Source organism: Elephas maximus, chromosome 11 (genome assembly GCF_024166365.1).
Source record: "Elephas maximus indicus isolate mEleMax1 chromosome 11, mEleMax1 primary haplotype, whole genome shotgun sequence".
Lineage (NCBI taxonomy): Eukaryota > Metazoa > Chordata > Mammalia > Proboscidea > Elephantidae > Elephas > Elephas maximus.
The window spans coordinates 108,831,014-108,857,720 of NC_064829.1; the positions used below are offsets into that span (position 1 = coordinate 108,831,014).

Below are 26,707 nucleotides of genomic sequence, written 5' to 3' on the forward strand. Positions count from 1 at the left end.
CGAGACGCTGGACTATATGAAGAAGAACGGGGCATCGGGATTGGAAGAAGACTCCTTAACAGCCTGCATCATGCAGATGATACAAGCATGCTTGCTCAAAGTGAAGAGGACACGAAGTACTAATGAAGATCAAAGACTACAGCCTTCAGTATGGATTACACCTGAACATAAAGAAAACAAAAATCCTCACAACTGGACCAATGAGCAACATCGTGATAAACGGAGAAAAGATTGAAATTGTCAAGGATTTCATCTTACTCGGATCCACAATCAACAGCCATGGAAGCAGCAGTCAAGAAATCAAAAGACGCACTGCATTGGGCAAATCTGCTGCAAAGGACCTCTTCAAAGTGTTGAAGAGCAAAGATGTCACCCTGAAGACTAAGGTGCGCCTGACCCAAGCCATGGTATTTTCAATCACATCGTATGCATGTGAAAGCTGAACAATGAATAAGGAAGACCAAAGAAGAGTTGACGCCTTTGAATTGTGGTGTTTGCAAAGAATATTGAATATGCCATGGACTGCCAAACGAACGAACAAATCTGTCTTGGAAGAAGTGCAGCCAGAATGCTCCTTAGAGGCAAGGATGGCGAGACTGCATCTTACATACTTTGGACATGTTGTCAGGAGGGATCAGTCCCTGGAGAAGGACATCATGCTTGGCAGAATACAGGGTCAGCGGAAAAGAGGAAGACCCTCAACGAGGTGGATTGACACAGTGGCTGCAGCAATGAGCTCAAGCGTAACAATTTTAAGGGTGGCGCAGGACTGGGCACTGTTTCGTTCTGTTGTGCACAGGGTCGCTGTGAGTCGGAACTGACTTGACTGCACCTAACAACAATAACAGGCTAAGTCTATTCTGCAGGGTATTAGGTTACTGAAAGATGGTGCCCATGATCAACACACTTGCATCAAAACCAGGTTAATAGATGCTTTCTCTTCATTAGGAGCTGTTAAAACATCTTATCAAATGGGTGTATGCTGTTTCTTTTAAAAAGTGATTAAAATAAGCATACCAAAAACTCTTAACCGTCCAACTTCAAATCATAGTGACCCTACTGGACAGAGTAGAAATGCCCCAGAAGGTTTCCAAGGCTGTAATCTTTAACCGAAGCAGACTGCCGCATCTTTCTCCCAAAGAATGGCTGCTAGGTTTGAACTGCTGACCTTTGAGTTAGCAGCCAAGTGCTTAACCACTGGAGTACCAGGGCTCCTTAAAATAAACATAACGTAATAAGAAGACAAACTCTCTATCAACGGAGTTAGGAAATCTGATTTCTAACTCTGGTTCTACCACCTGTGTGACTTTGTTAAGTCTCTATCCTCCGTGAACCCTCATCTTCTCATCTGATCCGTAGCTAAAGCAGTGATTTTTCATACTGTTTGAGCCCTAGGGCCCACAGAGGGCCATAGGGCTGCTGAGAGGAGTAAAGAGTGGATAAGTGGGCAGGTCCTTAGGCCTCACTTTTCCCTGGTTTCAGTACAAATAGCTTCCCTTTTAGCTCTAATCTACTGGGTTTCCAGATAATTCTTCCCAATAAAATGATCTGGAGTAATGGGAGGGGACACGCTTATTTTTCTCTGGGTATGAGCCTTAGCCACTGAAAACCCTACGGAGCACTGTTCTACTGATGATACACACGGGATAGCCATGAGTCATAGCTGAGGATCTGACTCGCTGGGAACTGGTGTTTTGGTTACGGGTCTTAGAGATAAGACTAGCATGGCAACTAAGCATTCCCACCAGCCATCCGCTATCTCCATTCTCTACCACCCATCCCCTCCCCGGCAAGTATCTGAAGGCAGAAAGTGCAGCAGCAAGTGTAATGGTGACCTAACCAGATGAAGCTAGGCTTAAATTCCAGCTTTACCTCATCTGGGTTGAATGGCCTTACTAAGTGACCTTGTGGCTTTAAACTGCAGGTTTTCTTCCCTACGAAATTTCATCCTCACACGATCAGTGTGAAGGTTATACAAAACAATGTAGGAAAGCACTTGAGACAAACTAAATGTTCCAATGTTGGCCAGACACTGCCACACCCCTCCCACATAACAAAAATCTAGTAGCTGAGCTGAAGTCCAGCTGCAGGTGGGCTTCACGCTACCTCCTCGTATGCAGTTTCCTACTCTATCCACACAGTATTCAAAATCTTCTCCAGCTCCACCGCTGGGTCTGGTCCAAGGAACCACCACTCTCTGATGCCCCCGAGGTTGTGACTTTCCTACCATGCATTTGCCCTCAGGCATCCAGTGAGAAAAGGAGATGGCCTTGGGGGGCACAGCACACATCAGGCAGGAAGTGGGGCAACAGGGGTGGTGAGGAGAATCTTAAAAGAGCTCTTCAAACATTTGACAGCTTTTGAGCGTTTCTGCCGGGCTATGGAGACCTCTAGTGGCAAAGTAGCCATGCTGCCTTCATCTAGCACCAGACTTGTCTCCCAGCTCTGAGAGCCATGCTCTCAGGACATCAATTCAGCAAAGGTTTACGGAGCTCCTATTTGCCAGGCCTGGTTCTAGGCACTGGGAACACAGCTGTGAAGTCAGATACAGTACCTGGCCTTACAGCTCCAAAATTCCACTCTACACAAAAGGGCCTGGCAAAAGCACATAAATGTCCAGCTAAGTCTTTATTTATTGACTGCTTCAACCTGGTGCTAACAGGTGGAAGGTGAGGAGCAGGGGCACCTTTATGCATGTCAAGGACCCCAGAACATCCCCTCGAGGAGAGAGAATAAATCCAGTTACAGAACTTACTACATGGTGGGTGAGAGGGGAGAGGGACGGGGCACACTATGCTATGTATAGAGATTAAAAGGGACACTGAAGGGTTATCTTCAGCAACAGGGCATGGTGGTGCTGAAGAGGGAAAAGGATCTGAGTCAGCCACTGATCTGGACACCTTCTGCCTCTGCCAGAGGGTAAATTTCAATGGCCTCCACCAGGGGCAGTGCCTCCACTGCAGTCTCCATCACGGCCAGGCCCACAGCGGCCTCAGCCTCTGCCAGCTGCTGCCGCACGGCTGCCTGATGCTGCTGCTGGTGGGTCTTGCGGTGCTTCCAGAGGTTGGAGAAGGAGCGGTAGCTCTTGCCACAGTCAGGACAGGAGTAGGGCCGCTCACCCGTGTGGATACGGCGGTGTTCCGCCAGGCGCATGGAAATGGCAAAGGCTTTGCCACACACTTCGCAGGCAAAGGGCCGCTCGCCTGTGTGCAGGCGCCGGTGGTCCTTCAGGTGGGTGCTCTGACGGAAGGCCTTGCCACAGTCTGGACACGGGTATGGCCGCTCGCCTGTGTGGATGCGTCGGTGTACCTGCAGTGACGTCTCTGTGCTGAACAGCTTCTTACACTCGCTGCACTCCAGACCCCGGCGTCGGGCAGGGGCCGAAGGGGCTGCAGTGGCAGTGCCTCCAAGAGCCGTTGGGGAGGTGACTGGTATGCGAGTGGCCCTTGGGGCCCGAGGGGCCGGGGGCTCCTTAGCTAGGACCTCTCCAGGCCCAGCAGCTGCATGGGCTGCCTCATGTGCCTGCAGCCGAGCAGCCGAGCCCACTTTCTTGCCACAGGTGCCACACTCGAACCGCCGTGGGGCCTGGGCAGCAGCAGCTGCACAGCGGTGCTCCCGGAGCCGCAGTGAAGAGGGGAAGGCAGCCCCACAGGATGAGCAGCGGTAGGGCTGGCGCCCAGCATGGGCCACCAGCTGGTGCACCTCCAGCAGCCGGCGCAGCAAGAAGGAGCGGGGACACTCACGACACTTGTAAGGGTACTCGCCCGTGTGGTGGTAGCGGTGCATGAGCAGGCGGTAGGGGCGGTGAAAACGCACCCCACATTCCTGGCAGCGGTAGGGGAAGTGCTGGGCATGCACCAGGCGGTGCTGCCTTAGTGTGGAGCTTTGTGTGAAGGCCTTACCACAGTCCCCACAACGGTAGGGCCGCTCCCCTGTGTGGGTGAGCCGGTGGCGGGCCAGGTTGGCAGGTGAGTTGAAGGGCTTGGAGCAGTCAGGGCATGAGAAGGGCCGCTCACCCGTGTGTGTACGTAGGTGGTTTCGCACATGAGACTTCTTCTTGAACATCTTGCCACAAATGCCACACTTATGGCGCCGTTCCAGGCGGTGCACAAAACGCTGGTGCCGGGTCAGCTGCAGTGCCTTGCCAAATTCGCGGCTACACAGGAGGCAGCGGTAGGTGCCTGGGGTGGCAGGCCCTGCTGAGGTCTCCTCAGGCACAGGGGGTTCCGGGGCCTCTGGCTCTCCAGTCTCCGCTGGGGCTGGCTCTGGGAAACCAATGACAGGCTCCTCTGGTGGGACCGGTGTCGTGGGCAGAGGGACACCCCCTGCCCCGTGAGTACGGCGGTGATAAAGGAACTTGGTGAGGTTGACAAAAGTCTTTCCACACGGACACGAATGCAGCGGATTTGGAGTGTGGGCTCGCCGGTGGGCAAGGAGGAGGGCCTCTGTGCCAAAGGCCAGACCACAGTCCACACACAGGAAGTGGGACTCACTGCTGTGGTCCCCAAGGTGCTGGTCCAGACTGGAAGGGCTAGGGAAGACACGACTGCACAGGGGGCACTTAAAGACACCCTCCCGATGACTCCGCAAGTGCTGCTGCAGCTGGTGGGGTGAGAGAAAAAGCTGGTCACAAGCTGAGCAAAAGAGCTCCTGGGTGGCTGCCCCACTTGGCTCTCCACTGGTGCTCCTCCGGGTCCTGCGCCCCCGGCGATCACGCCCAATGGCTTCACCGTTGCGCAGCTCGTAACTGTGGTCAGAGGCCGGCAGGGGGTCAGGCTGAGACACAGGTACTTCTGCAGGTGATGGCGCCAGGGTCTCTTGCTGTAAGGCAGGCTCCTCAGACTCTGGGGTGGAAGCAGGGAAGTGGGTGGCCTGGTGCTCCAGGAAGTCGGCTGGCAGCTGGAAGAGCTGGGAGCACTCAGAGCATTTGTAGAGGAGCAGCTCCACCTCAGTCACCACCTCAGTGGTGGTGGCAGCAGCAGAGGGAACAGCCGCCCCTTCCCCACCTTCTTCTGCCTTTCGGTAGGAGTGCTCCACAGCCACACGGGCCTGGCCCACAGGGGGCCCTAAGACAACTGGGGATGGAGGCTTGGTGGGTGTGGCCCGGAGGTGCGTCTGCCGGTGGCTCAGCCAGAGCTCCTGGCTGGCGAAGAGAGCCTTGCAGTCCACACACTCGTAGTGGATGGTGCTGGAGCTCAGAGCAGGTACCTTGGAAGGCGGCTCAGCTGGCACTACCTCTTGAGGCGCCATCATCTTCAGGTGCAGCTCCTGGTGCTCCAGGAGCTGGCTGGGTGACATGAGGAGCTGCCCGCACTCCAGGCACTGGTACTGGCTCTCCTGAACGAGGGTCTGATAGAGGCCTGTCCCTGAAGCTGCCTCTGTGGCCACAGTGACTCCAGGGTCAGCCACACCCACCAGCTCAAAGTGCTGCTGGGGCACGTGGGAGTTCTGGTGCATGAGCACCTCCTCCAGGGATCCATAGAGCTGGTTGCACTCAGAGCAGACATAGCGGTGCTCAATGTACAGGACCGTCTCCTCTGACTCCTCTGTCATGGCGGCAGCAAGGCCCTGGGCTGGTAAAAGGGAAGAGGTTGGGGCAAATCACTTCTAAGCCGCTGCTTCCTCAGTCCTTCCAGGGACAGTTCTTTACCCTGTCCACGCCCTCCATCCAAATCCTTAGGTTTATTTCCCTCTCTAACTTCTTGCTTCAATTTTCCCACATCCATCTCCCTCCCTAATGATCCTTCTTCTCCTGAACACACAAAACAAAAACACAAAACCTTCCCAGCAGTCCCTTCCCAAGTCTCACCTCTGAATCAACTCACATCAAACTCCACCCACCCCATCCTTGTCATCTGTCCAATCCCCCATACTCCTGCGCCTCACAAACAGCCCACGACCCCACCTCTCACAGGAACTTGTCTCCTCTCCACTCAGACTGCTGTCCACTGACTCATCTCTCTATGGACTCACAATGCCCTACTCCCTTCTTCAAGGTACCCAGGAGAGTCCTCTCACCTAGGCCTTGCTTCCTCTCACGCTCTTTTTACATCCAGACCACTCCAACTGGCCTAATGTCCTGCCACTCCACTTCCAGCACCCTCACACAGACAAGCCTCTCTCCTGCTACCCACTAACTCTCCCTCTGGTGCCCAGATTCCTCACATCAAACTAACCCTTCCCCTAGTCAAGTTACCTCACGTTGACCTAGCCCCTCTACACACCCAGGCTTTCCCCACCCTAACCACTTCCCCATGGTACCGAGATCCCCTCTTCACAATGACTCAAACCCCTCTACAAATCGGGGCCCTCTCCCACCACCCTCGCTCCCTCTCCAGAATACCAAGACCCGTCTTAACAAAAGCCTAGTCCGTTCTTCATACCTACGCCCCCCCCCACCCTCCCTCCCTCTCCAAGGGTACCCATACCCTCTTCACATTAATCACCCCCTTCTTTGCACCCAGACCTCACCTACAATTCTAATTCCCTCTGGGATACCGAGGCTCCCTCTTCACATACCCTTGAACGACTCTTCTTCAGAGACAAACCCCACTCCCAACGACCATTCCAGGGATACACAGACTCCCCCCATCACATTAACCTAACCTTTTCTTTGCGAAAAAAGGTCCCAACCACCTTAACCTATTCTAGGAATACCCATTCCTTCAGAACAACCTAAACCACTCTTCTTTACAAAAAGACCCAGCCCCACCCTAAGCCATTCCAGAGATACCCAGATCCCTTCTTCCCATTGACTGAAACATTTCTTCACACCCTAACCCCTTCCAGGGATACCCAGAATGCCTTTCCCCACCTCCCACCCCCACATTATTAACATAACTTTCTTCCCTTTGCAAAAAGACCCCCTTCCCAGTCTAACCCATTACAGGGATGTCCAAACTCTTTCTTCCTATCAACCTAAGCCCCTCTTCTTAACAAAAAGACCAAACCCCATCCTAACCCATTCCAGCGATACCCAGACCCCCTCTTCCTATCAAATTCTTTGTAAAAAGATTCTGCACATGCTGTAACCCACGCCAGGGACATCCAGACTTCACAATGGCTTAACCTCCTTTCACACATGCCCCTCTTACTGGCCAAATCCCTTTTAGGGTCACCCAGACCCTCTCTTTTTCTCATGCAAGATCCCCACCACCCTAACCCAGAGGATAACCAGACCCCTCTTTCTCACACCCAGACCCCTCTCACCAGCCTATTCCTCTGGGGATACCCAAACCTCCACCTTATCAACCTAACATCTCACTCTCACTCCAGGAACACTCAAACCCAATGCCCCACACTTTTAAAAACGAATACCTTCCCCCAGCCCACTCTCAAGATAGTCAGACACCACTTCCACGTTACATAACCCCTTCTTTTTTGCATAGAGAGTCTTCTCCTCTACTTATCCCAAAGTTATCTAAAAACCTTAAAAATTGGTTTAAATCCTCTTGACATTCATTTAACCCTAATCCCCACACCTAGACCTCTCCCTCAGCTCTAAACCTGCTCTTTAGGACTACCACATTTCCTAATACTTCTTTTTCCACACTCAAACCCCTCTCACCGTCCTAGTCCAGGCATTAACTAGATACTTTCTTTACATTAATTATTCTCTCTTTTCCCACGACCTGAACCCCTCCCCTCGGCACATAGCGCCATCTAACCTCCCCACTTAGGTCGTCCCTGGACTCGTCCCACCGCCAAGCCCTTTGCCCCTGGATACCCCGTGGGGCCTTGGAGCCCTTCTCGGGGGCAGCCCTAATGCCTTCCCTTGGCATCCAGGTGGCTCCCAGCCCCCAGCCCAAGCTCCGTCCCGCCTCACTCAGCCCTTCACTCGACCCTCGCCCCTAGCCCGCCCACCCGCCCGCCCGGCCCCCGCCCGGCCACCCGCGCGCCCCGCCGGCCGTTGGGGGCCGCCCCGCCTCAACGCCCGGCGGGCGCCCCCCTCCCGGCTCTCAGTGCGCAGGCGGGGTGGAGAGAGGCCGCGGCGTGGGGGGGGGAGCCGGGCTGACTCTCAGGGCACTCGATCGCACTCACCCGCCTCCGCCGTCTCGCGCGCCCCGGGCCCAGGCCCGGGCCGCCGGTCCCCTCGCGCGGCCACCCTCTACCCGCACCCTCTCTAGCTCGCGCCGTCGCCTGTCGCCTGCTCGGCAGCCTTGCTCTTGCCCCTAGCCGCCCTCATCAACGCCCCTCCCATCTTCCTCCTCGGCCGCCTCGCGGACGGCCAAACGCACCCAATCACCGCCCGTCTGGCTCCTGCCGTTCGGCCAATCGACGCTCATGCCTCTGAGGCTTGGGCCAATACTGCGGAGTGTTGGGAGCCTCCGCAGCACCTAACCAATCCTCTAGCGACGTTCCTTCACCGACCGGCCCCCCGGGTTGATGGTCCCGCCCCCTTAATCCCTCTGGAGGATGCTCCTTTTCCACCTCCTTGTTGACTGACGGCTCGGGAGGGGCGCACAGAGCGGAGGGCAGCGCGATGACGTCAGACGGGAAAACGAGGCTGCGGGCGCCATCTTGGGGACGCCGGGGCGGGACTCGGGTGTCTGGGGCGCTGGAGGGGAAGTCGGGGAATTGAGGCATTCGACACCTGGAGGGCGGGGACAGGGGTGGTGGGAATTGAGGCACAGGAACCCCGGAGGGCAGAAAGTGAAGCACCAGCCAGCGTCTAGGAGAGAGAAAGGAAAGTGGTGCAGCAAACACATAGAGGGAGGAAAAGGGGAAATTAAGGATACAGACTCACTTCATGGGAGAGGGAATGAAGGTAGCAAGAAGCAAGGGGGTTAAAAACAGGGGAATTCCGAGGGGGAGGGGAATCAGGAAAATGAGGCAGAGGCAATCTGAGGGAACAAGGGAAACCTGAAGGATAAGGGAGGAAATGGAAAGTGGAGGAAGAGGAAAAGCGGGGACAGGCAATTTCGTTTGAAGAAACGGAGTGTGGGTGTGTGTGTGGTAAGGGGTGTAGAGGACCTGAAGGACACTCAGGAATAAGAGCCTAAAGGAAGTGACCCTGCATCTGACTCAACTCTGATATTTTCACAGTGGTGCTGACCCTGGCTGACCCACCACAACTCAAGGAGGGTGGGGTCCCCATGTGTCCAAGGGGCTCTGGCCCTCAGGGCCTTGGGAGCAAGTTGCCCCACCACTGTTAGAAATGTTTCCACAACTACTTCCAGAACCCAAGGACAGGGGTGCTGCAAAAGGCATGCAGAGATTAACTTGGTCTAACCCTCCTATTTCTCAGATAAGGAAATTTAGGCTTAGAGGAGTTGAGTCATTTACCCAAGGCCAAAAAGCTGCTATGAGGGGACCAACGGAGTGAAGTAAGACCTGTCACCTTTATTAAGGGTGTCCTGCACTAGATTACACAGGAGAAAGATGTGGCAATCTGCCTCTGTTAAGATTTACAGCCTTGAAAACCCTATGAGGCAGTCGCTATGAGTTGAAATGGACTCAATGGCAACAAGTTAGTTATGAGCAATAGATTTAACTCCTTAACACCAGATCCATGTGGTTAAACCAGGCTGCATGGATTGGAAGGACCTGCTACTTCCTGTGTGTGACCTTGGGCAAGTCAACCTTCCTGTGCCTCAGCATCCTCATCTGTGACATGGGTATAATAGCAGCCCCTGTCTCAGAGTTGTGAGGTGCAGAGTAAAAGCTATGTAACCAAAAAATCAAACCCACTGTCGTGGAGTCGACTGAGACTCAGAGCGACCCTATAGGGAGAGAGTAGAACTGTCCCATAGGGTTTCCAAGACTGTAAATCTTCACCGAAGCAGACTGCCACATCTTTTTCCTTTGGAGTGGCTGGTGGGCTCAAACTACCAAACTTTTGGTTGGTAGTTAAAAGCTTTAACCACTGCACCACCAGGGCTCCCAAAAGATGTGTAAGAGTTTTTTTTTTTTTTTTAGGTGTAATTTTTTTTAATTGTAATTTAGTTGATGTAAGTTATTTTAATATCTGAAGAACCTTTATAATAATAATGTTTGAGTGTGTTATGATGTGCTAGGTATTATGCTCAGTGCTTTACATGTATTATTCAGTTGAATTCTCTCAACAATCCTATGAGCAAGGAGCTATCATACAGACTTTGCAGGCAAAGAAACTGAGGCCCGGAGAAGTTAAGTAACTTGTCCATGTTCCCATAACTAGGAATTCCTGAGTCAGAGCCAAGATTTCAACCCAGGAGTTGACTGACTCCAAGGTTCACATTCTTGGTCCTCAGGCTCTAATACTTGGCGGGTGAGATGTTCTGTGGATGCATGTTGAATGAATGAATGCTAGAAGTAGAGGAAAGAACTTGGCATTAGTCAGCTTAAAGCTAGGGCCAGCCTGCTCTAAGGCAATCTAGGCTTGCCCTCAGGGTGAAATAGAAGTCAGAGTGGAAACCCAGGGCGCATAGTGGTTAAGAACTACTGCCACTAGCCAAAAGGTCAGCTGTTCAGATTGACCAGGCACTCCTTGGAAACACTATGGGGCAGCTCTACTCCATCCTATAGGCTTGTTACGAGTCGGAATCGACTGGATGGCAACGGGTACAGGAGTCAGAGAACCTAGCTAGAAACTAAGCTCTATCTTTGACAGCCTTCATGCCCTTGGGCAGGTTTTCCTTTTCTGTAAAATGAGAGGTTCCAGCTTGGTTTCTCAGGCCTCTTTCTGCTGGGACCTTCCGCTTGGACTTGTCAATCTATCTGGGTTGGCTAGGCACCTTCTCTTCGGATGACACGAAAGTGAGATGAGGCCTCTATTAGTCTTTCTGGGGGTGGCACAGGACTAGGACTTCTGAGACAGGTTGAATTTAGAGGATAGGTGTGTTCTCTCCATGCTGGGGTCCCTGCATCTGCAAAGACTGAGAGGCAGGTGTGAGCCTGGGCTTTCAGGCCTGGCTAGAACTAGGGGATGGGGGTGGAGGGGGATGGGGTGCGCTAGGTGTTGGTTGCCCAAATAGGAGGAGGCGTGTGCAAAGTTGGCGGTCCTTTAGGGTCAGTGTATGTGTTGGGGATGCCCCACCTGCCAGCTGCGGAGGGCTTCCCATGCCAGGCCGGTGTATGGCCTGAGAGTTGCCACGTGCTGGATGTGTGCGCGCGAGGCATTCAGTCACGTGTGCTGGAGGCCACACGTGAGTATGTCTGTGTCTCCTCCCCATCACGAGCGTGGGGGTGGTAGTGAGTCATGGGCTCAGCCTTCAGCGCCAACTGTCATGTTCCTTTCCCTCAAGTTTCACCCCCCACCCAGCCGTGCACCACCCACCCTCACTCCAAGATCTGTGTTGCTTCACTCCTCCATCCTCCTGCCCTGCTCAGCTCTCTCTGAGGCTCTGCAGGAGTGTTCCCTGGGAGAGAGTCTCCCACTTCTCCAGGCTCTGCCCTCCAGCTCCTCTGCCCTTGTGGTCTGTTCTGCCTTTACACGCTGCCTCTCTGCTTTGGCGACTAGAGGATGAGGGTGTCTTTTCCCCACCCACACATCTTTAAGGGTCCCTGGGAATCTCTGTGGAGAATTCCTATACTCACCACCCATACCCTCACCTCCCTGGGCCTCAATTTCTGGAGGCTTCTCCCTTTTCTCCACGAATAGCCACTGTTGCCTCAGGGGGAGGAGGTGTGCACAAAGTTGGTCCTCTTGTCACGTCCATGAGGCACATCCTTGTGTCTGTGGGTCCCCTGGTTCTGTGGGCACCCGTTTCCATGGCCACCCTGTTTCTGTGGCCCTCTCCCTGCCTCTGTGGTATGCCTCCTCGTTCCCATTTCTGTGGAGCTTTCCCCATTTCTGTAGCCCTCTTCTCAAGTTCGTGGCCTTCTCCTGGCACCGTAAACAGCTCCCCATGCCCAAGGAGATGAGGCAGACTTTTGGTCTCCACAGGCCTCTCCGTGACCTCCCTCATTTCCAAGGGGGCTGTCCCTTATCTCCAAAGTCCTCTTGCTTATCTTTCTGGGCTGCTCCCTTGACTGGACAGGCCTTTCTGTCCAATCTCTGGGGTTTTTCCTATGCTTGTCCTTGTGGGTTTGTGGGCCTTGGCCCACCTCCCTAGGTCTTAATGGTTGTCTTTCTATTTCTTTGCATTTTTCTTCATCTCCCCCCATCTCCGTGGCCTTCTCTTGAGGTCTCTTCACCTCTCAGCTTCTTGGGTTCCTGTGCCTGGGGCTGCCTGGGCAGGGCGGTGGCACGGTGTGGTGGAGGGGGTGGCCCCGGGGGTGGGTCCTCCATCCAATGCAGCTCCTTCCTCTCATCAGCATTCTCCTCGCGGCCCCCCAGCCCCGACCAATACGGTTTCCCCTCCCCCGACTCCCCTCCCTCCTCGCTCCCTGCCTGCCTCCCTCCCTCCCTTCCTCCAGCCCGCCCTCCTCGCTGTCTTCCTCCCTCCCTCCCTCATCTCTCCCCCCGCCCCCTGTGCTCCAGGACCCAGCGCGGGCGGGTGGCAGGCGGGCGGCGGGTGGCGGGCAGGCGGGCAGGCAGGCAGGCAGGCAGGCAGGCGGCGGCCTCGAAGGGGAGAAGGAGCGGCGGCGGCAGCCAGCAGCGGGGAGACAGGCCCAGCTGGGGACCTGGAACCGGTGGCTGCTCCTTGCAGGGGACCAGAAGTCCGTGGTCAGGCCCTCCCACCGAGGCCCTGCGCCGGCACCCCTGGACACCCCACCCTCCTCTGCCTTCCTCTTCCACCTGCTCCTCTCCATCCTCCCCTCCCTCCTCTTTTTCTTCCTCCCCCACTTCCCCCTCTTCCCCATTTCTCCACCCTGCCTGCCCCCTCGGGCCTCTCTGGGTCTCCCAGCACCCCATCCTCTCAGCCCCTCCACTGCTCGGCCTCTTCCTGCCCCCGGCATGCTTTTCCCGTGGGGGCTGAAGGTTTGAGGACTCCAGGCCTTTGCCTCAGCCAGGGCAGGGCCAAGGCTCCAGGGGGGAGGGGGGAAGGGGGTGACCCCCTCCCCCCATCAGGCCCTCCCCTCCCCCACCTCTCCTGATGGCCAGCTTTCTTTTCTCCACCCAGTCCTCGCCCCCTGTGGCCCCCCCAGGCCGGCCAGGCTAGGGGAGGGGGCGGGGGCCCTTTCCTGGGCCGGCTTCCCCCTCCCCCGGCTCTGCCTTCGCCCCCCTCCCTTCCGTTTTCACCTTCCTCTCCTCCCTTCCTCTCTCCTTCCCCTCCATTTGCTCCTTCCCCCTCTCCTCTCCCCTTCTCTCCTCCATTTTCTCCTTTCCCCTTCCTCCCCTCCCTGGCCCGCCCTCTCCTCTTCCACCTGTCCTTCCTCCCCGCTCCCGGGAGCCACCGTTTTGGATTAGTTGGGGGCCATCGCCGGCGGCGGGGGAGGGGGCCCCTTGGACTGCCCTCTCCCCCCGCCCCAGCCACACCATCACCCAGCGCCTGAGCATCTCCCATTGTCGTTTGCGGGCCTCGAGGGAGCCCAGCCCTCCATCCCACCAGGATCCGTGAGTGTCTGCAGGGCGGGGATTGAGCTGGGGCCCGGCCCGGGTCCTGGAAGGCTGGACTCACCACTGTTGGCCTGGCCAGGCCCCCATGTTCTGGGCCAGCAAATGCTCTCCCCCACCAGGGGCCTGCCCTGTGCCCTCCATCTCTCCAACCTCCATTCCCCTCAGCCTTTCCTCACCCCTTTCTTCTGGGTGCATAGCTCGTCCGTCCCCCATCCCCAGTCCCCAGTCCTCCAGCTTCCTGGGATCCTGAGGGGCTGCCCACCTCTTACTTGTGGCTCCTGGCATGTCTCCGCCCGCTCTCTGGCTCTCTCGGTGCCTCCGTCCATCCGCTGTGAGCTGTGACTGTCTCTGGCTCGCTGTCTTTCAGTCTGTCTTTTTTCCTCTGAGCCTACTTCCCTTCCTGCCATGGGCCTGTCCCCGTCTCGTCCAGGTCCAGTCTCTATCTCCTGGATCTGCCTTTCCGTTTTCAAATCTCCCTTTTCTGTGTCTCTTGGGCTTCTTTCTGACTTTTCCCAACTTCTCTCTGCTGTTAGCCTACCCTTTCTTGGTGTGTCTCTGTTGATACTGCTCTCAAGCTCTCAGAACTCCTCTGCCTCTGTTTCTCTATTTCAGAGACTCTGAACCCCGTCTCTTTGTCTCTCCACGTTCTCTCCCTTGTTTGCTTCTGCTTGTACCTCTCTTCACCTGTCCTTGTCCACTCTGAATCTGGGCTTGTAGACCGGCTTCCTTCTCTCACTTTTCAGGGCCCCCTCAAGCCCCTCCCTGCTTGATCCACTCTGAGTCCCCCGTCTCCTCCATCCCTCGTTCCTCAGCCCTGCCTGCACCCTCAATCACTTTGTCTTTACTTTGGTGGTCTCTCTTTTCCCACCTTCCTCATCCTCTCCTTGCTTCTGTGTTACCCCCACTGGACTTTCTGTCCCCATTCCTCCCTGTGCCTCTTGGGCTGGCGGGCTCCTGGCTCTTTTTCTCCCCAGCACTGTAGTCCTGCGTGCCTCAGGTAGATGCACCTCCATGGCGGCTTGCCTCTCTCCAGGTCGCTCACTGCTCCTCGAGGCCTCAGTTTCCCTCCCTGACTCTCTCTTGCTCTCTCCGTCGCCCTCTCCCCAGGTGCTTCTGGGAACCTTGTGCTTCCTCCATGGCTTCTGCCACTTTCGCCCCTTCCTCTGCTACAGGTCTTGCTGTGCAGCTCTGACGTACTTTTTTCTCTCCGGCTCTCTCTTTCAGACTAGCCGCCTCATTCTGTCTCTCTTTCCAGAGTTCGGCTGTTTTTCTCCTCCTCTCGATGCTTGTCCCTGCTATCTTTTCCCCCCTTCCTCACCCCCTTGCCTTTCACTCACCCTGTTTGCCTTCTCAGCTTTGTCACTTCAGTCGCTCAGTCACCCACTTGTGTCTGGCCTCTGGCTGGGACCCTGGCTCTGCCCCTTCCACTCAGCTGTTTGCTCTTTCCCACCTTGACCTCTGTCAGCCTGAGTCCGGGCTGGGGCTCTCTATGTCTCTGGGTCTCAGCCTCAGGTTGGTCTCATTCCCTTCCCCTCCTCTGTCACACCCTCCATCTTGTCTCTGGCCCCTTTGGTGTCTCATTTCTAGACCGTGTCTGTCTGTCTTTTTCTCTTATTTAGCCCTGGTGACTTCCTTTTGGTCTGTCAGTCTGTACCTTCTTGTGCCTCTGTGTCATTTGCCTGCCCCACCTCTGTCCTTGCGCACTCTGTCTCTGCCCTTCTGCCTCCCTGACACGTGTGCCTGCCACCTGTGGGTGTCTCTCTCTCTGTCTTTGTGCCCTCTAGTCTCTGCTCCCAGATTTGCCCAGCACTACTTGCCCACCTGCCCCCAGTAGCCCCTGGTGTCCCAGGATGACTGGCCTCTCTCCTGGCCCCACCCTCCACACCGTCAGGCCGTGAGTTCTCATCTTCACATCTCCAGTTTCCCTGCCTCTCTTGACAAGCCCTCACCTTCAAAAGAAGCTACAGGCCACAGCTCCTGGCCAGCCTGCCAGGCTCTCCCACTCCCCAGCACCTTTGTCAGAAAGAGAGAGAGACAGGGCTCAAAGTCATGCAGTGAGCCTGGGGCAGAGCAGGGACTGATGGGGGCTCCTGCCGCCTTGGCCTGGGCTGGCCTGGCCTGGCCCCATGAGCCAGGCTGAAGTGTTGAGTTGTGGCACTGCCCTTCCCCAGCAGTTCTCCTTCTGCCATCTCACCGTCTCAAGTCCTCCTTCCATGGGCCGGGGTGCTGGGGTGGAAGCTCAACTCACAGCATACCAGGTTCCACAGTAACCCTCTCCCATGCAAACCTAGTGTGCCTTCCCCTGGGGCACGGTCCTCAGCCAGGGGAAGGCTTGGATCTGGCCACACTCATCTATGCCTGGTGGGGTGAGAAGCCAGAGGCTGCCCTGCAGCAGGTCAGGGGCACTCAGAGGCATCCCTAACTCCCCAGGGGTGGAGCAGTTATGAAGAGCAAAGATGCATCTTCTCCCCCTTGTCCTCAGCTCCCCAGATCAGAACCGCGGTGTAGTTCCCACTCTAGCAGGCAGCCTCCTCCCTGCGGTCCCCACTCTGTCCCCTCCGGCTCTTTCAGGTTGCATCCTGGGTCTGTGTTCTCCCTCCATCCTCTGTCGTCTTCATTCTGTCTCTCCTGCATCTTGGTTTCCCCCTCTGTGGCTGCCTCCTCTCCTCCTGTCCCTGTTTCTGTCCTTTCTCTCTCCATCTCCACGTCTCCCTCTCTCCAATCTCTTCTCTCTTTTGGTCCCTCTCTCTGACTCCCTGTAACTCTTTTTCTTTGTTTCTCCATTTCGTTCCCCACTTATCATCTTTCATCCCGTTTGGTTTTTGCCTATTTGTCCTTTTTCTTTTTCTGAGTCTCTCATTTTTCCTCCCTTTAAGCCTCTTTTACTCTTTCTGTCTGTCTACTCTTTTTCTTTAACTCCCTTTGCCATCCTGGGTCCATCCATCTGTCTCCATCTGTGTCTCCATGTCTCTCTCTCACTCCCCATCTCTCTTGTCTCTCTCCCCAAGTTTCCTCACTCCCGGATACTCCCCCCTCCAGATCCCGGATGTCCAGGCCTCTGTCCCAGTGGGATTGTGGGAACCAGGGATGTAGGATTGTGGGAACCAGGGACGTCAGAAAGGTGGCAAGTGAGGCCTGAGATGGGGTTGCCTAGCAACCACTGCATCCTCTCCAGCTGGTTTCTGTTGCCTAGTAACGGCCGCCTGCCCAAAGACAGGGGTGGGACTGGGTGAGGGGTGGTGGTGGTACTTTCTGGTTCCCTATTGGGGTAGGGATGGCTCTTGGGTTTCTGCCCCTACCTGACAGCCATAAATGCCTCCTCCCATTTTGATAGCCGTAGGCATCCTCTAGCAGTGCTTCTCCCTAACAGTGCCCCTGGTGCTGTGGGCTTCCCTCAGGCAGTGCCCCCTCAGAGCCTGAGCCACCCTTCCAGCAGTATTCTTGGTATTGTGAGCTTCTCACCAGGGCAGGGCCCTTCAGAGCTGCAAACTCCTCACCCACAATGTCCTGGAGTCTGCCCCTACCTGAGTTACCGCCCCCTCCAGCTGTCCTCCAGGAGGGCTCAGTCACCCCCTGGGCCGGGGGTCTCCCTACAGGTGGCGAGTGGGGGCCGCGGCAGCTGCGTCCCCATGAGGAGGGGAGGAAGATGCCGGCTGAGCTGCTGCTGCTGCTGATTGTTGCCTTCGCCAGCCCCAGCTGCCAGGTGCTCTCATCACTGCGCATGGGTGAGGCCCGAAATCACCCTACCCTGCCCGCTCAGAGACCCAGTCGTCTGGCCCTGGGGCTCTTCTTTGGGGGCCCAGGCATGCCAGCCCCTTAGAACCCAGAAATCTGGGCCTCTGCTCTCAGCTTTCCTCAGGAACCAGGAGTCCAGGCTGCCAGCCCTCCTCCCTCTGACCCAGGAGTCTGCACCCTCAACCCCCTCCTCCCTCAGACCCAGGAGTCCAGGCCCCAGCCCCCCCTTCCTCAGGACCTTGAAGTCTAGGTCCCCAGCCCCCTTTGCCCTTGGGGAGCCAGGAGTCTGGTCCCCAGCCCCTGTGTCCCCTCAGCTGCAATCCTGGACGACCAGACAGTGTGTGGCCGAGGTGAGCGTCTGGCCCTGGCCCTGGCCCGGGAGCAGATCAACGGGATCATCGAGGTCCCAGCCAAAGCCCGAGTGGAAGTAGACATCTTTGAGCTGCAGCGGGACAGCCAGTACGAGACCACGGACACCAGTGAGTGGGGCCATAGGGGGTGGGGGGAAGGGTGAGGTGGGGCAAGCTGCAGCTCTGCTCAGGCCTGTCCTCCTATGGCCCTCAGATTGTCCCTCTGGCTTGACCGCTCAGCTTGGTCTTGTTCTCTTCTAGCTCCATCTTCCCCCTTCCTTTCTCCTTCCCCTAGGTGGTAGCTGCTGGGCTGGGTGGGTGCTGAGAATGTGAACCCCAGCCCTGCCCTGGGGGAGCTTAGAGCCTCATATGGGGACAGCTGTCAGCCCCTAGAGCTGAGCAACAGGGCTGGAGAGTGAGGCCAGGGGAACTCAGGGGCGAGGTCAACAAAGACTTTCTGGAGAAGCGAGAATGAAGCTGAGCCTTGACAGGTGAGCAGAGGTAGAAGGAGCAACATTGCTGAGTTTGCCGTGGGAACACCTGCCACACAGAGTCATAGAAATAGCTGTTGGATACTAGCTGACTGCATGAATGTTAGTAAGTATCCATTGCACAGATGTCCTGGGGTCATAGACTTTTGGGAAATGCTGCCTTAGAAAGTGCTTTGAACAGTTTTCTTTCCTGTAGGCCTTTTCAGAAATGTTATTGTATCCATACATGTTTCAAGTCACTGCGAAGGAGAATGGGGCAGTGTTTCTCAGACTTTTTTGACTGGTGCAGGCAGAACCCGATTTGGGAGAAGCTGGGATGGAGAGTGAAGAGGCAGGTGGCATTCTAGGCTTGGGCCTGTGGTCTGAGAGCTGGTGGGGAAGGATGCTAAGAGCCAAGGAGCAGAGGGCATGGGGTTGGACCTCTCCTGGCCATTTGGACTTGGGGAATATTTAGGGGGATCGTGAGAGACTTCTGGGCTGGCACGTGACTGGGCAGTGGGAGGTATGCCTGGGGAAATTGGCAGCTGGCTTGAGGAGGCCTGTGGTGCCAGGGTAAAGATGCCACCTTCACCCCTGGGCAGTGGGGAGCCATAGACAGGCTTAGACCAGGGAGTGTGGTCAAAGCTGGGCTTCAGGAAGGTGAGGCTAGAAGCTGTATATGAGGCAAGGCATGGTGGGGTATGGGGCAGGGGGCTGGAAACACAGAGTTCAGTGATGAGGCTGGTGCTTGCTTGAGTTGAGAAGTTTAAAGTAGGGCAGGGACAGAGGGGTTGAAGAGAAGGGGACAGATGTGAGAAAATTTGAGGAGGAAGAAGGGACAGGACTGGGTGACTCATTGGCTGTAAGGAGAGAGAGAGAAGGCAAGGATCATTCTCAGGTGTCTGGTCTGTGGGAACGGTGGGGTCCTCACCAACGTGGAGGACATGGAAGGAGGAAGTTCGGAGGAAGATGAGTTATTCAGTTATCATACTTTTAGGTGGATGTGGGAGAAGTCCAACTCAGGCTGACTTAAGGGAAAAAAAACTTAAATCAGCTCATGTAACTAAAAGGCCTAAGCATCGGTTTCAGGCATGGCTGGATCCAGGTGCTCAAATGATGTCCCAGCAATCTCTGTCTTCGTCTTTTGGTCCTATTTTTCTCTGAGTTGGCTATATTTTCATGCATGCCCTTCCCAACTGGCGGCAAGATGGCCCCCTAGCAGCTCAGTGCTCCCATCTCACCAGATTAGCAAACCCAATTGTAATTGTAGCAGAAGACCTGGGAAAAGCTCTCATTGGTCTGGTTGGGGCCCACACCCATCTCTGAACCAATCACTGTGACCAGGAGGGTGTGGTTCTGTGATTGGCCAGGCTTGGGGCGTGTACCAGTCAATCCTGGGAACCACCTGGGCTGAAGGGCAGAGACAGTTCTTGGAGGAAAAATCAGGGCTCCGGCAGGCGAAACCAACAGCTTTCCACCTCCCCGTCTTGAGGCACCCACACGTTTGAGGGGAAGAGAAAGGAAGGAAGAGGAGCAAGTAAATGTGACAGAAGAGCGGTGTTTAGAGTGGTAGAGGGTCCAGGGGAACTCAGCATGGGGTTCGTGTGGCAGCTTAGGGTTAGGTATTGGGTGCATCATGGTTAAAAAGGTGGAGAAGGATAAAGGCTGAGAAACCCAGCACTGGATTTCAGACAGAAGGAGGCCTTGGTGTCTTCTCATCCCTTCCTTTGTTTCCCTGTTGGTCTGCCTGTCCCTCTGTTGCTATGTCTCCCAGTCTCTGTCTGTTGCCCCCTCCTTTTGTCCACTGAGTTGGATAGGGTCAGGGAATGGGTCTTTGAGTCCTGGATGGTGGCGGAGGATGAGGCAGCTCTGAGGGTCTGGATCTTCTCCTGGGCCAGGTGGTCCCCTGGGGTAGGGAAGGTGAGGAGGGGGAAGGTCACTGACCCTGTGGTCTCTCCCGTCCCCCCCGCAGTGTGTCAGATCCTGCCCAAGGGGGTCGTGTCTGTCCTAGGACCTTCGTCCAGCCCTGCATCTGCATCTACCGTGAGCCATATCTGTGGGGAGAAGGAGGTGAGGTGGGGAGTGTGGGTGGGCCCCTGGGAGGTGAGGACAGGGGAGGAGGGAACAGGATGGAAGCAAAGGCTCCTTCTCTGTTCAGATCCCTCATATCAAGGTGGGCCCTGAGGAGACACCCCGCCTTCAGTACCTTCGCTTTGCGTCTGTCAGCCTGTACCCCAGCAACGAGGACGTCAGCCTGGCTGTCTCCCGAATCCTCAAGTCTTTCAACTATCCCTCGGCCAGCCTCATCTGCGCCAAGGCTGAGTGTGAGGGCAAAGAGCTAGACGCTCTGTATTCTGTTTCCCCCAAGTTCCCCTTCCCAAGGGATTTAGGTGTCTGACAGCCGTCTAGGCCCCTGGTTATAACCTCTGGGGGCCCAGGTACTAGGCTCTCCTAGTTCCCATCAGCCCTCCCTCTTCGGGCTCCACAGACCAACCCTGCCCCTTCAGAGGAGACCCATCTAGTCAACAGGTGATTACTAAGCACCTACTGTGTGCAGGGCCCTCTCCTCAGCCTTGGAGGTCTCGTGGTGAGTAGTGCTAGGCGTGGCCCCTGACTTCACAGCACTCCAAGTTAATGGAAGACATAGGCAGCTGAGCAGTTGTAATGTGGAGCCATGTGTGCTTTGTCGGGGTACGCACACAGGAGGGAACGTACAAAGCCCGTGTCCCAGAGAAAGGGACATCTAAGCTGGACCTGAGGTGTGGGGCTGAGCAGGGCAGGGGCCTAGGGGAGCGTGGCTAAAAGCTGCTCTCCTCAGCTGGAGTTGGGGGGCATGGAGCTTGGCCTCGTGTTGTTTTCTGAAGATGGTGGGGAGCTGTAGGAGGCTTCTTCACAGGGTGGGGCCAGGGGGTGCGACCAGATTTGCACCGTGGGACGATCTCTTTAGCTGCCATGTAGACAAGGGACTGGTGAGGGGCATGATATGTGGCAGGGAGATAGGACCTGTGGCCAGGCAGGGGAGGGGATGTGGGTTTGAGTCAGGATGGAGAGGCCAGGAGGGCTTGAGGAAGAGAGCCCATGCTGAGGGATTGGTTGGAGGGATAGGGGAAGGCGGGGTCCTGGATGATGACCAGGTTTTGCTAGGGGAGGAGGAAAACTGTTCAGTGGGGATGCATTGGGTTTGATGTGTCTTTGAGACATTCAAGTGGAGATGTCCAATTGGCTGGTGGATTTGTGGGTGTGGAGCTTGAGAGAGAGAGAGGGCCATGCTCAGTCGCTTCTAGAAGAAATTTGTCTTTCAGAAGGTATTTATTAAACACTTGCTATGTGCCGGATTTTTTTTTTTTTTTTTTTTTGGTGTTAGGGACACAACAGTGAATGAAACAGACAAAAATCCCTGCCCTTTTCAAACTTATATACTAATGAGAGGACTTAGGCAATTGTTGGGTGCTGACAGGTTGATTCCGACTCATAGTGACCCAATGTGACAGAGTAGAACTGTCGCATAGAGTTTTCTTGGCTGTAATCTTTACAGAAGCCGATTGCTAGGCCTTTTTCCCACAGAGCAGCTGTGTTGGTTCAAATTGTCAGCCTTTTGGTTAGCAGCAGAGCACTTAACCATTGTGCTGCCAGGGTTCCTAATAAGAGGAGTTAGGCAACTGACATCATAAATAAGTAAATTATATATTTAGAGGTAATAAGTTCTATGGAAAAAAATAGAACAGGATAATGAGAATTGGGAGTGCTGGAAAACTCAAAAAAACCCATTGCTTTCAAGTTGGTTCTGACTCATAGTGACCCTGTAGGACAGAGTAGAGCTGCCCCATAGGGTTTCCAAGGAGCAGCTGGTGGGTTTGAACTGCCAATCTTTTGGTTAATAGCCAAGCTCTTAGCCACTGCGCCACCACGGCTCCAAGGAGTGCTGGAGTAGGATGCAGTTTTAAATGGAATGATTGGCTTTGACCTCATTGAGAAGGTGACATTTGGTCAAAGACTTGAAAGAAGTAAGGAAAGGCGCCATGCGTATATCTGGGGGAAGAGTGTCCAGGTAGAGGGAACAGCCAGTGCAAAGGCCACAGGGCAGGAGCATGGCTGTCGTGTGTGCGGAACAGTGAGGAGGCCAGTGTGGCTGGAGTGAGTGAATGAGGAGTGGGGGAGATGAGATCTGTAGGATAACGGGTGGGCGGGCAGGTTGTTCGGTGCATTGTACACCTTGGTGAGGGCTTTGGCCTTTACTGTGAGTGAAATCAGAAGCCATTCCAGGGCTTGGAGCAGAGGAGGAACGTGTCTGATCTACATCGTTCTGGCTGCTGTGTGGGAATAGACTCAGGGAGCAACCGTAGCTATTGCAACAGGCAAGAGATGGCAGTGGCCTGGACAAGGGTAGTGACAGTGATGTTATGTGATGGGGTCTGATATATGTATATTTAAATTATTAATTTTGTTATTGTTGAGAATATACACAGCGAAAATGCACCAAATTCAACAGTTTCTACGTGTATAATTCAATGATATTAATTTCATTCTTCGAGTTGTCCAACCATTCTCACCTTCTTTTCTGAGTTGTCCCTCCCTCATTAACATAAACTCACTGTCCCCTAAGGTTCTGTCTAATCTTATGAGTTTATATTATCAGTTTGATCCCATATAGATAGATCTTAAAAGAGTGTAATGCTCAAGACAGACACTCTTTACTAGTTAAGCCAAACTGTTGTTTGTTTTTGAGAAGACTGTCAGTGATATTTTTGGTTTAAGGTTTAAAAATTATGTCAAGGCAATAGTTTTGGGGGCTCATCCAGCCTCCATGGCTCCAGAAAGTCTAGAGTCTGGATTCCATGAGAATTTTAAATTCTGTTCCACATTTTCCCTGTTTTGATCAAGATTCGTCTATACACCCTTTGATCAAAATTTCAGTAATGGTAGCCAGGCATCATCCAGTTCTTGTGGTGTCATGACAAAGGAGGCAGTTTTTCGTGGAGGCAATTAGCCACACAGTCCACTTCCTCCTCTTATTCCTGACTCTCCTTCCTCTGTTGCTGCAGGTAAATAGAGACCAGTTGTTATGTCTTGGATGGCACAACAATTGTTGTATTTGATTTTTTTTATTGTACTTTAGATGAAGGTTTACAGAGCAAACTAGTTGCTCATTAAGCAATTAATACGCATACTGTTTTTTGATATTGGTTGCCAACCCCACGACATGTCAACATTGTCTCCTTCTCAACCTTGGGTTCCCCATTACCAGCTTTCCTGTCCCCTCTTGCCTTCTCTTCCTTGCCCCTGGGTTGATGTGTCCATTTAGTCTCCTTTTGTTTTATGGACTGTCTAATCTTGGCTAAAACGTGAACCTCAGGTACGACTTCATTACTGAAATATAAAGGTGTCCAGGGGCCATACTCTTGCAGTTTCTCCAGTCTTTGTCAGACCAGTAAATCTGGTCTTTTTTTTGTTTTGTTTTTTATGAGTTAGAATTTTGTCCTACATTTTCCTCCAGCTCTTTCCAGGACCCTCTATGGTGAGCCTTGTCAGAGCAGTTGATAGTGGTAGCCGGCCACCATCTAGTTGTGCTGGACTCAGTCTGGTGGAGGCTGTGGTGCTGTGGTCCATTTGTGTCTGATATGTTTTGAGCCGACAAGATTTGTAGATGCTGTGTGCGTGAGTGTAAAAGAAAGAGAGAAAGCAGGGCTGACATAAGGGGTTGTGGTCTGAGTGCCTGAAAGGATGGAGCCGCTGTCCATGCCATGGGGAAGGCTGGAGGTGGTGGTTTGGGAGAGAGGAGCAGGATGTGTCAAGTCTGAGATCCTGTCAGGCATCCTGGCGGGGAGGCCAGGAAGCAGCAGGAGTCTGGAGTTCTAGGAAGAGGTCTAGGCTGGAGATTTTAATTTGGGAGGACCTAGGGACCAGGTCCCAGAGCCCATGCCCAGAGGGACCCAGCTGCGCTCTAGACAACTACCCCCCATCTCCAGTCTCTCCCTAGCACCTGTGCGGGGGATGAGGAAGGGGCCTCTGCCTCATGCTTGGGCACATGGAAGGCTCTAACCCTGAGGACCGACCTCTCCATCAGGCCTGCTGCGATTGGAGGAACTGGTGCGCGGGTTCCTCATCTCTAAGGAGACGCTGTCGGTGAGGATGCTGGACGACAGCCGAGACCCCACGCCACTGCTGAAGGAGATCCGCGACGACAAGGTGTCCACCATCATCATCGATGCCAACGCGTCCATCTCCCACCTCATCCTCCGCAAGGTGTGCCCCCCCGTTTGCCTCTGATTCCCTGGAGGGTCGGGGGCAGAAACATAGGGTAACTGAGCAAGTTACCCACTGCCCATGGGCCGCAGTTGCCCCAGGGGTTAAATATGGGCCTCGAAACCCTCTGCTCAGAGCAGATGTGCAGATGATAACCAGGAAGCTGGTCCCTCAACTCAGGTTAGGACCCTGGGCAGTCACCTCACCTCTCTGTGGAAGTGAAGAAAATTGTAGTCCTATCTCAGTGGGTTCTTGTGAGAACCAAATGAGCCGATGGCGTGTAAACAACTTGTAATGGGGCCTGGCCGGAAGAAATGCTGGCTAGTTGGTTCCAGCACCAGTTGCCATGGAGTCGATTCTGATTTATGGTAACCCCATATATGTCAGAGTAGAACTATGCTCCGTAGGGTTTTCAGTGGCGGATTTTTCAGAAGTAGCTTGCCAGGCCTTTCTTCTGAGGTGCTTCCCGGTAGACTCAAACCTCCAACCTTTTGGTTAGTTGGCAGGCATGTTAACCATTTGTACCACTCAGGGACTCCAGCTGCACGGTGGCTATATTATTTTTTCCAAGAACCCATTCTGTGGTAGGCTCTGTGTTGAGGCGCTTTGCATGTATTATTTAATTTGCCTCTTGCCCTGCCCTGTGTGGCAACTATGATGATACTATGTGGATGGAGAAGCTGGGGTTCAGAGGGGAGAAGCCTGGCTCAGTTCACATAGGAGGGACCGGTGCCAGGACCATCCTCCAGGGCCCGACATGTTCTGTCTGCCAGTGACCCATGTTCATTAATCATTAATAGGCTTCCCTGCTCTAAATTTTTCTTCTTAATCAAATTTGTATTATTTATTTTTCTCCAGTTTTTTTTTTTTTTTATTAAAACCATATGTTACTGCTGATCGTAGCTTACAGAAAGAAGTGTGAATGGAATCCATAGGGTTGTCAAGTAGGAGGGCTTGTGGAAAAGATTTTGGGGCACAGGTCGGCCTGGGCTGGAATCCTGGCACCTCCCTTGCGGACTGTGTGACCAGTTGTCATTTTTGTCTCCAAACTTGTGCTTCCCTCTCTGTTGAGTGGGCCTGTAACCCCCGAGATACTGCTGAGCCTAGATGCTGCCAGGATTCTTGAAGCTGGCATCATTTAATATTAGGATTATTGTAGGGGAGACAGGACTGAGCCCTCCTGGCCTAGAAAGATTTCCAGCTTTGTTCTCCTCGAGGTCTTTGAGAAAACCACCAATCAGTTGCCCTTCAGTCGATTCCGACTCATGGCAGCCTGATGTTAAAGCACTCAGCTGCTAACCAAAAAGTTGGAGGTTCGAGTCTACCCAGAAGAGCCTCAGAAGAAAGGCCTGGTGATCTATTTCTGAAAAATCAGCCACTGAAAACCCTGTGGAGCACTATTCTACTCTGACACACTGAGGGTGGCCATGACCTGTGAGAAAAGGAGACTCAAAAATTGAATCTTGAAATTCAAATTGGCTGCCTTTCGGTCGTTGCAAAGTGTCTTTAAAGATGGCGGGGGTAGTTTTTCTGACCATGTGAGCAAGCTGAGCTCTCCATATTGGCTGCTCAAACTTGGGTTTAGGTGGGATGAGGGTTAAGGTTTTGCCTTCCCACCGGGAAGATCTTTTGGGCTCCCTAATATGGGACGGGGGCATTCCAGGGCCCCAGTCTCTCCTCCAACCAAATCTCCATTCTGCCTGAGTTGCCAGTCAACGGGGTGGGGCATGAGGGGCCAGCTCTTCCTCTGCCCTCACGAATCTCCTTCTCCTCGTCTCTCCCTGTCTCCGGGGGTCTCTTAACTGTGTTTCCAACGGGGTGTCTGCTTGCCGGACCCGCCTTGTAATTGCGCCTCCTCTCCTGAGCTCTCCCCACCTCGGTCTGTGGGTCTCTGTCTCTCGCGTGGCCTCTTTGCATCTCCTGTGTCCCCCAGGCCTCGGAGCTGGGAATGACCTCAGCGTTTTACAAGTACATCCTCACCACCATGGTGCGTATCCCCTCCAGCCCTCCTGCCCCCACTTCCCTCCCACAGCGTCTGCCCTCTTGGGTCCTGGCCCAGGCCTCACCGCCTCTCCTTGGTGCCAGGACTTCCCCATCCTGCATCTGGACGGTATCGTGGAGGACTCCTCCAACATCCTGGGCTTCTCCATGTTCAACACCTCCCACCCCTTCTACCCCGAGTTCGTGCGCAGCCTTAACATGTCCTGGAGGGAGAACTGTGAAGCCAGCACCTATCCGGGCCCTGCGGTGAGCACGCGCCCTGGCCCCGGACACACAGACCCTTAGTCACACCCAGAGACACACACGAGAACCCCTTTAAAACCTTGGTCAGATCATGCTTAGGACCCTGAGGGCTTCCAGTCGCTCTCAGCATAAATGCCACCAGGCCTCACATGGGGTCCTGAGACAGGCCTGACTGCTGTGGTCCTCCTCTCCACCTCCCCCTTTGCCCCAGCCACGCTGGCCTCCTCGATGTGCCCCTGCCA

At 54.4% G+C, this 26,707-nt stretch overlaps 2 protein-coding genes across 6 annotated transcripts in view; one reads left to right on the plus strand and one right to left on the minus strand.

Moving 5' to 3' along the window:
* Positions 1-480: 480 nt before the first annotated feature.
* ZNF574 (zinc finger protein 574) lies at positions 481-13,764 on the minus strand. 2 transcript variants are annotated; one of them, XM_049900681.1, is made up of 2 exons: positions 13,686-13,764; positions 481-5,573 (listed from the first exon to the last, which is right to left on the minus strand). In XM_049900681.1, the coding sequence occupies exons 1-2, from the start codon at positions 13,747-13,749 to the stop codon at positions 2,881-2,883; spliced, it is 2,757 nt and encodes a 918-aa protein (XP_049756638.1). In that variant the 5' UTR covers positions 13,750-13,764; the 3' UTR covers positions 481-2,880. The 2 variants fall into 2 exon arrangements, with proteins under 2 accessions (XP_049756638.1, XP_049756639.1); XM_049900682.1 differs by lacking the exon at positions 13,686-13,764 and adding an exon at positions 8,041-8,184.
* GRIK5 (glutamate ionotropic receptor kainate type subunit 5) overlaps positions 12,484-26,707 on the plus strand; it is a 76,064-nt gene continuing 61,840 nt past the window's right edge. For 3 of the 4 annotated variants that reach the window (XM_049900677.1, XM_049900678.1, XM_049900680.1), the window contains exons 1-8: positions 12,484-13,420; positions 17,020-17,148; positions 17,473-17,637; positions 19,951-20,048; positions 20,137-20,302; positions 24,043-24,221; positions 26,155-26,208; positions 26,307-26,468. In XM_049900677.1, the coding sequence (XP_049756634.1) occupies positions 17,070-17,148; positions 17,473-17,637; positions 19,951-20,048; positions 20,137-20,302; positions 24,043-24,221; positions 26,155-26,208; positions 26,307-26,468 (903 nt within the window). In that variant the 5' untranslated portion in view covers positions 12,484-13,420; positions 17,020-17,069. The remainder of the gene's footprint in view (positions 13,421-17,019; positions 17,149-17,472; positions 17,638-19,950; positions 20,049-20,136; positions 20,303-24,042; positions 24,222-26,154; positions 26,209-26,306; positions 26,469-26,707) is intronic. The other variant, XM_049900679.1, reaches the window with a different exon arrangement.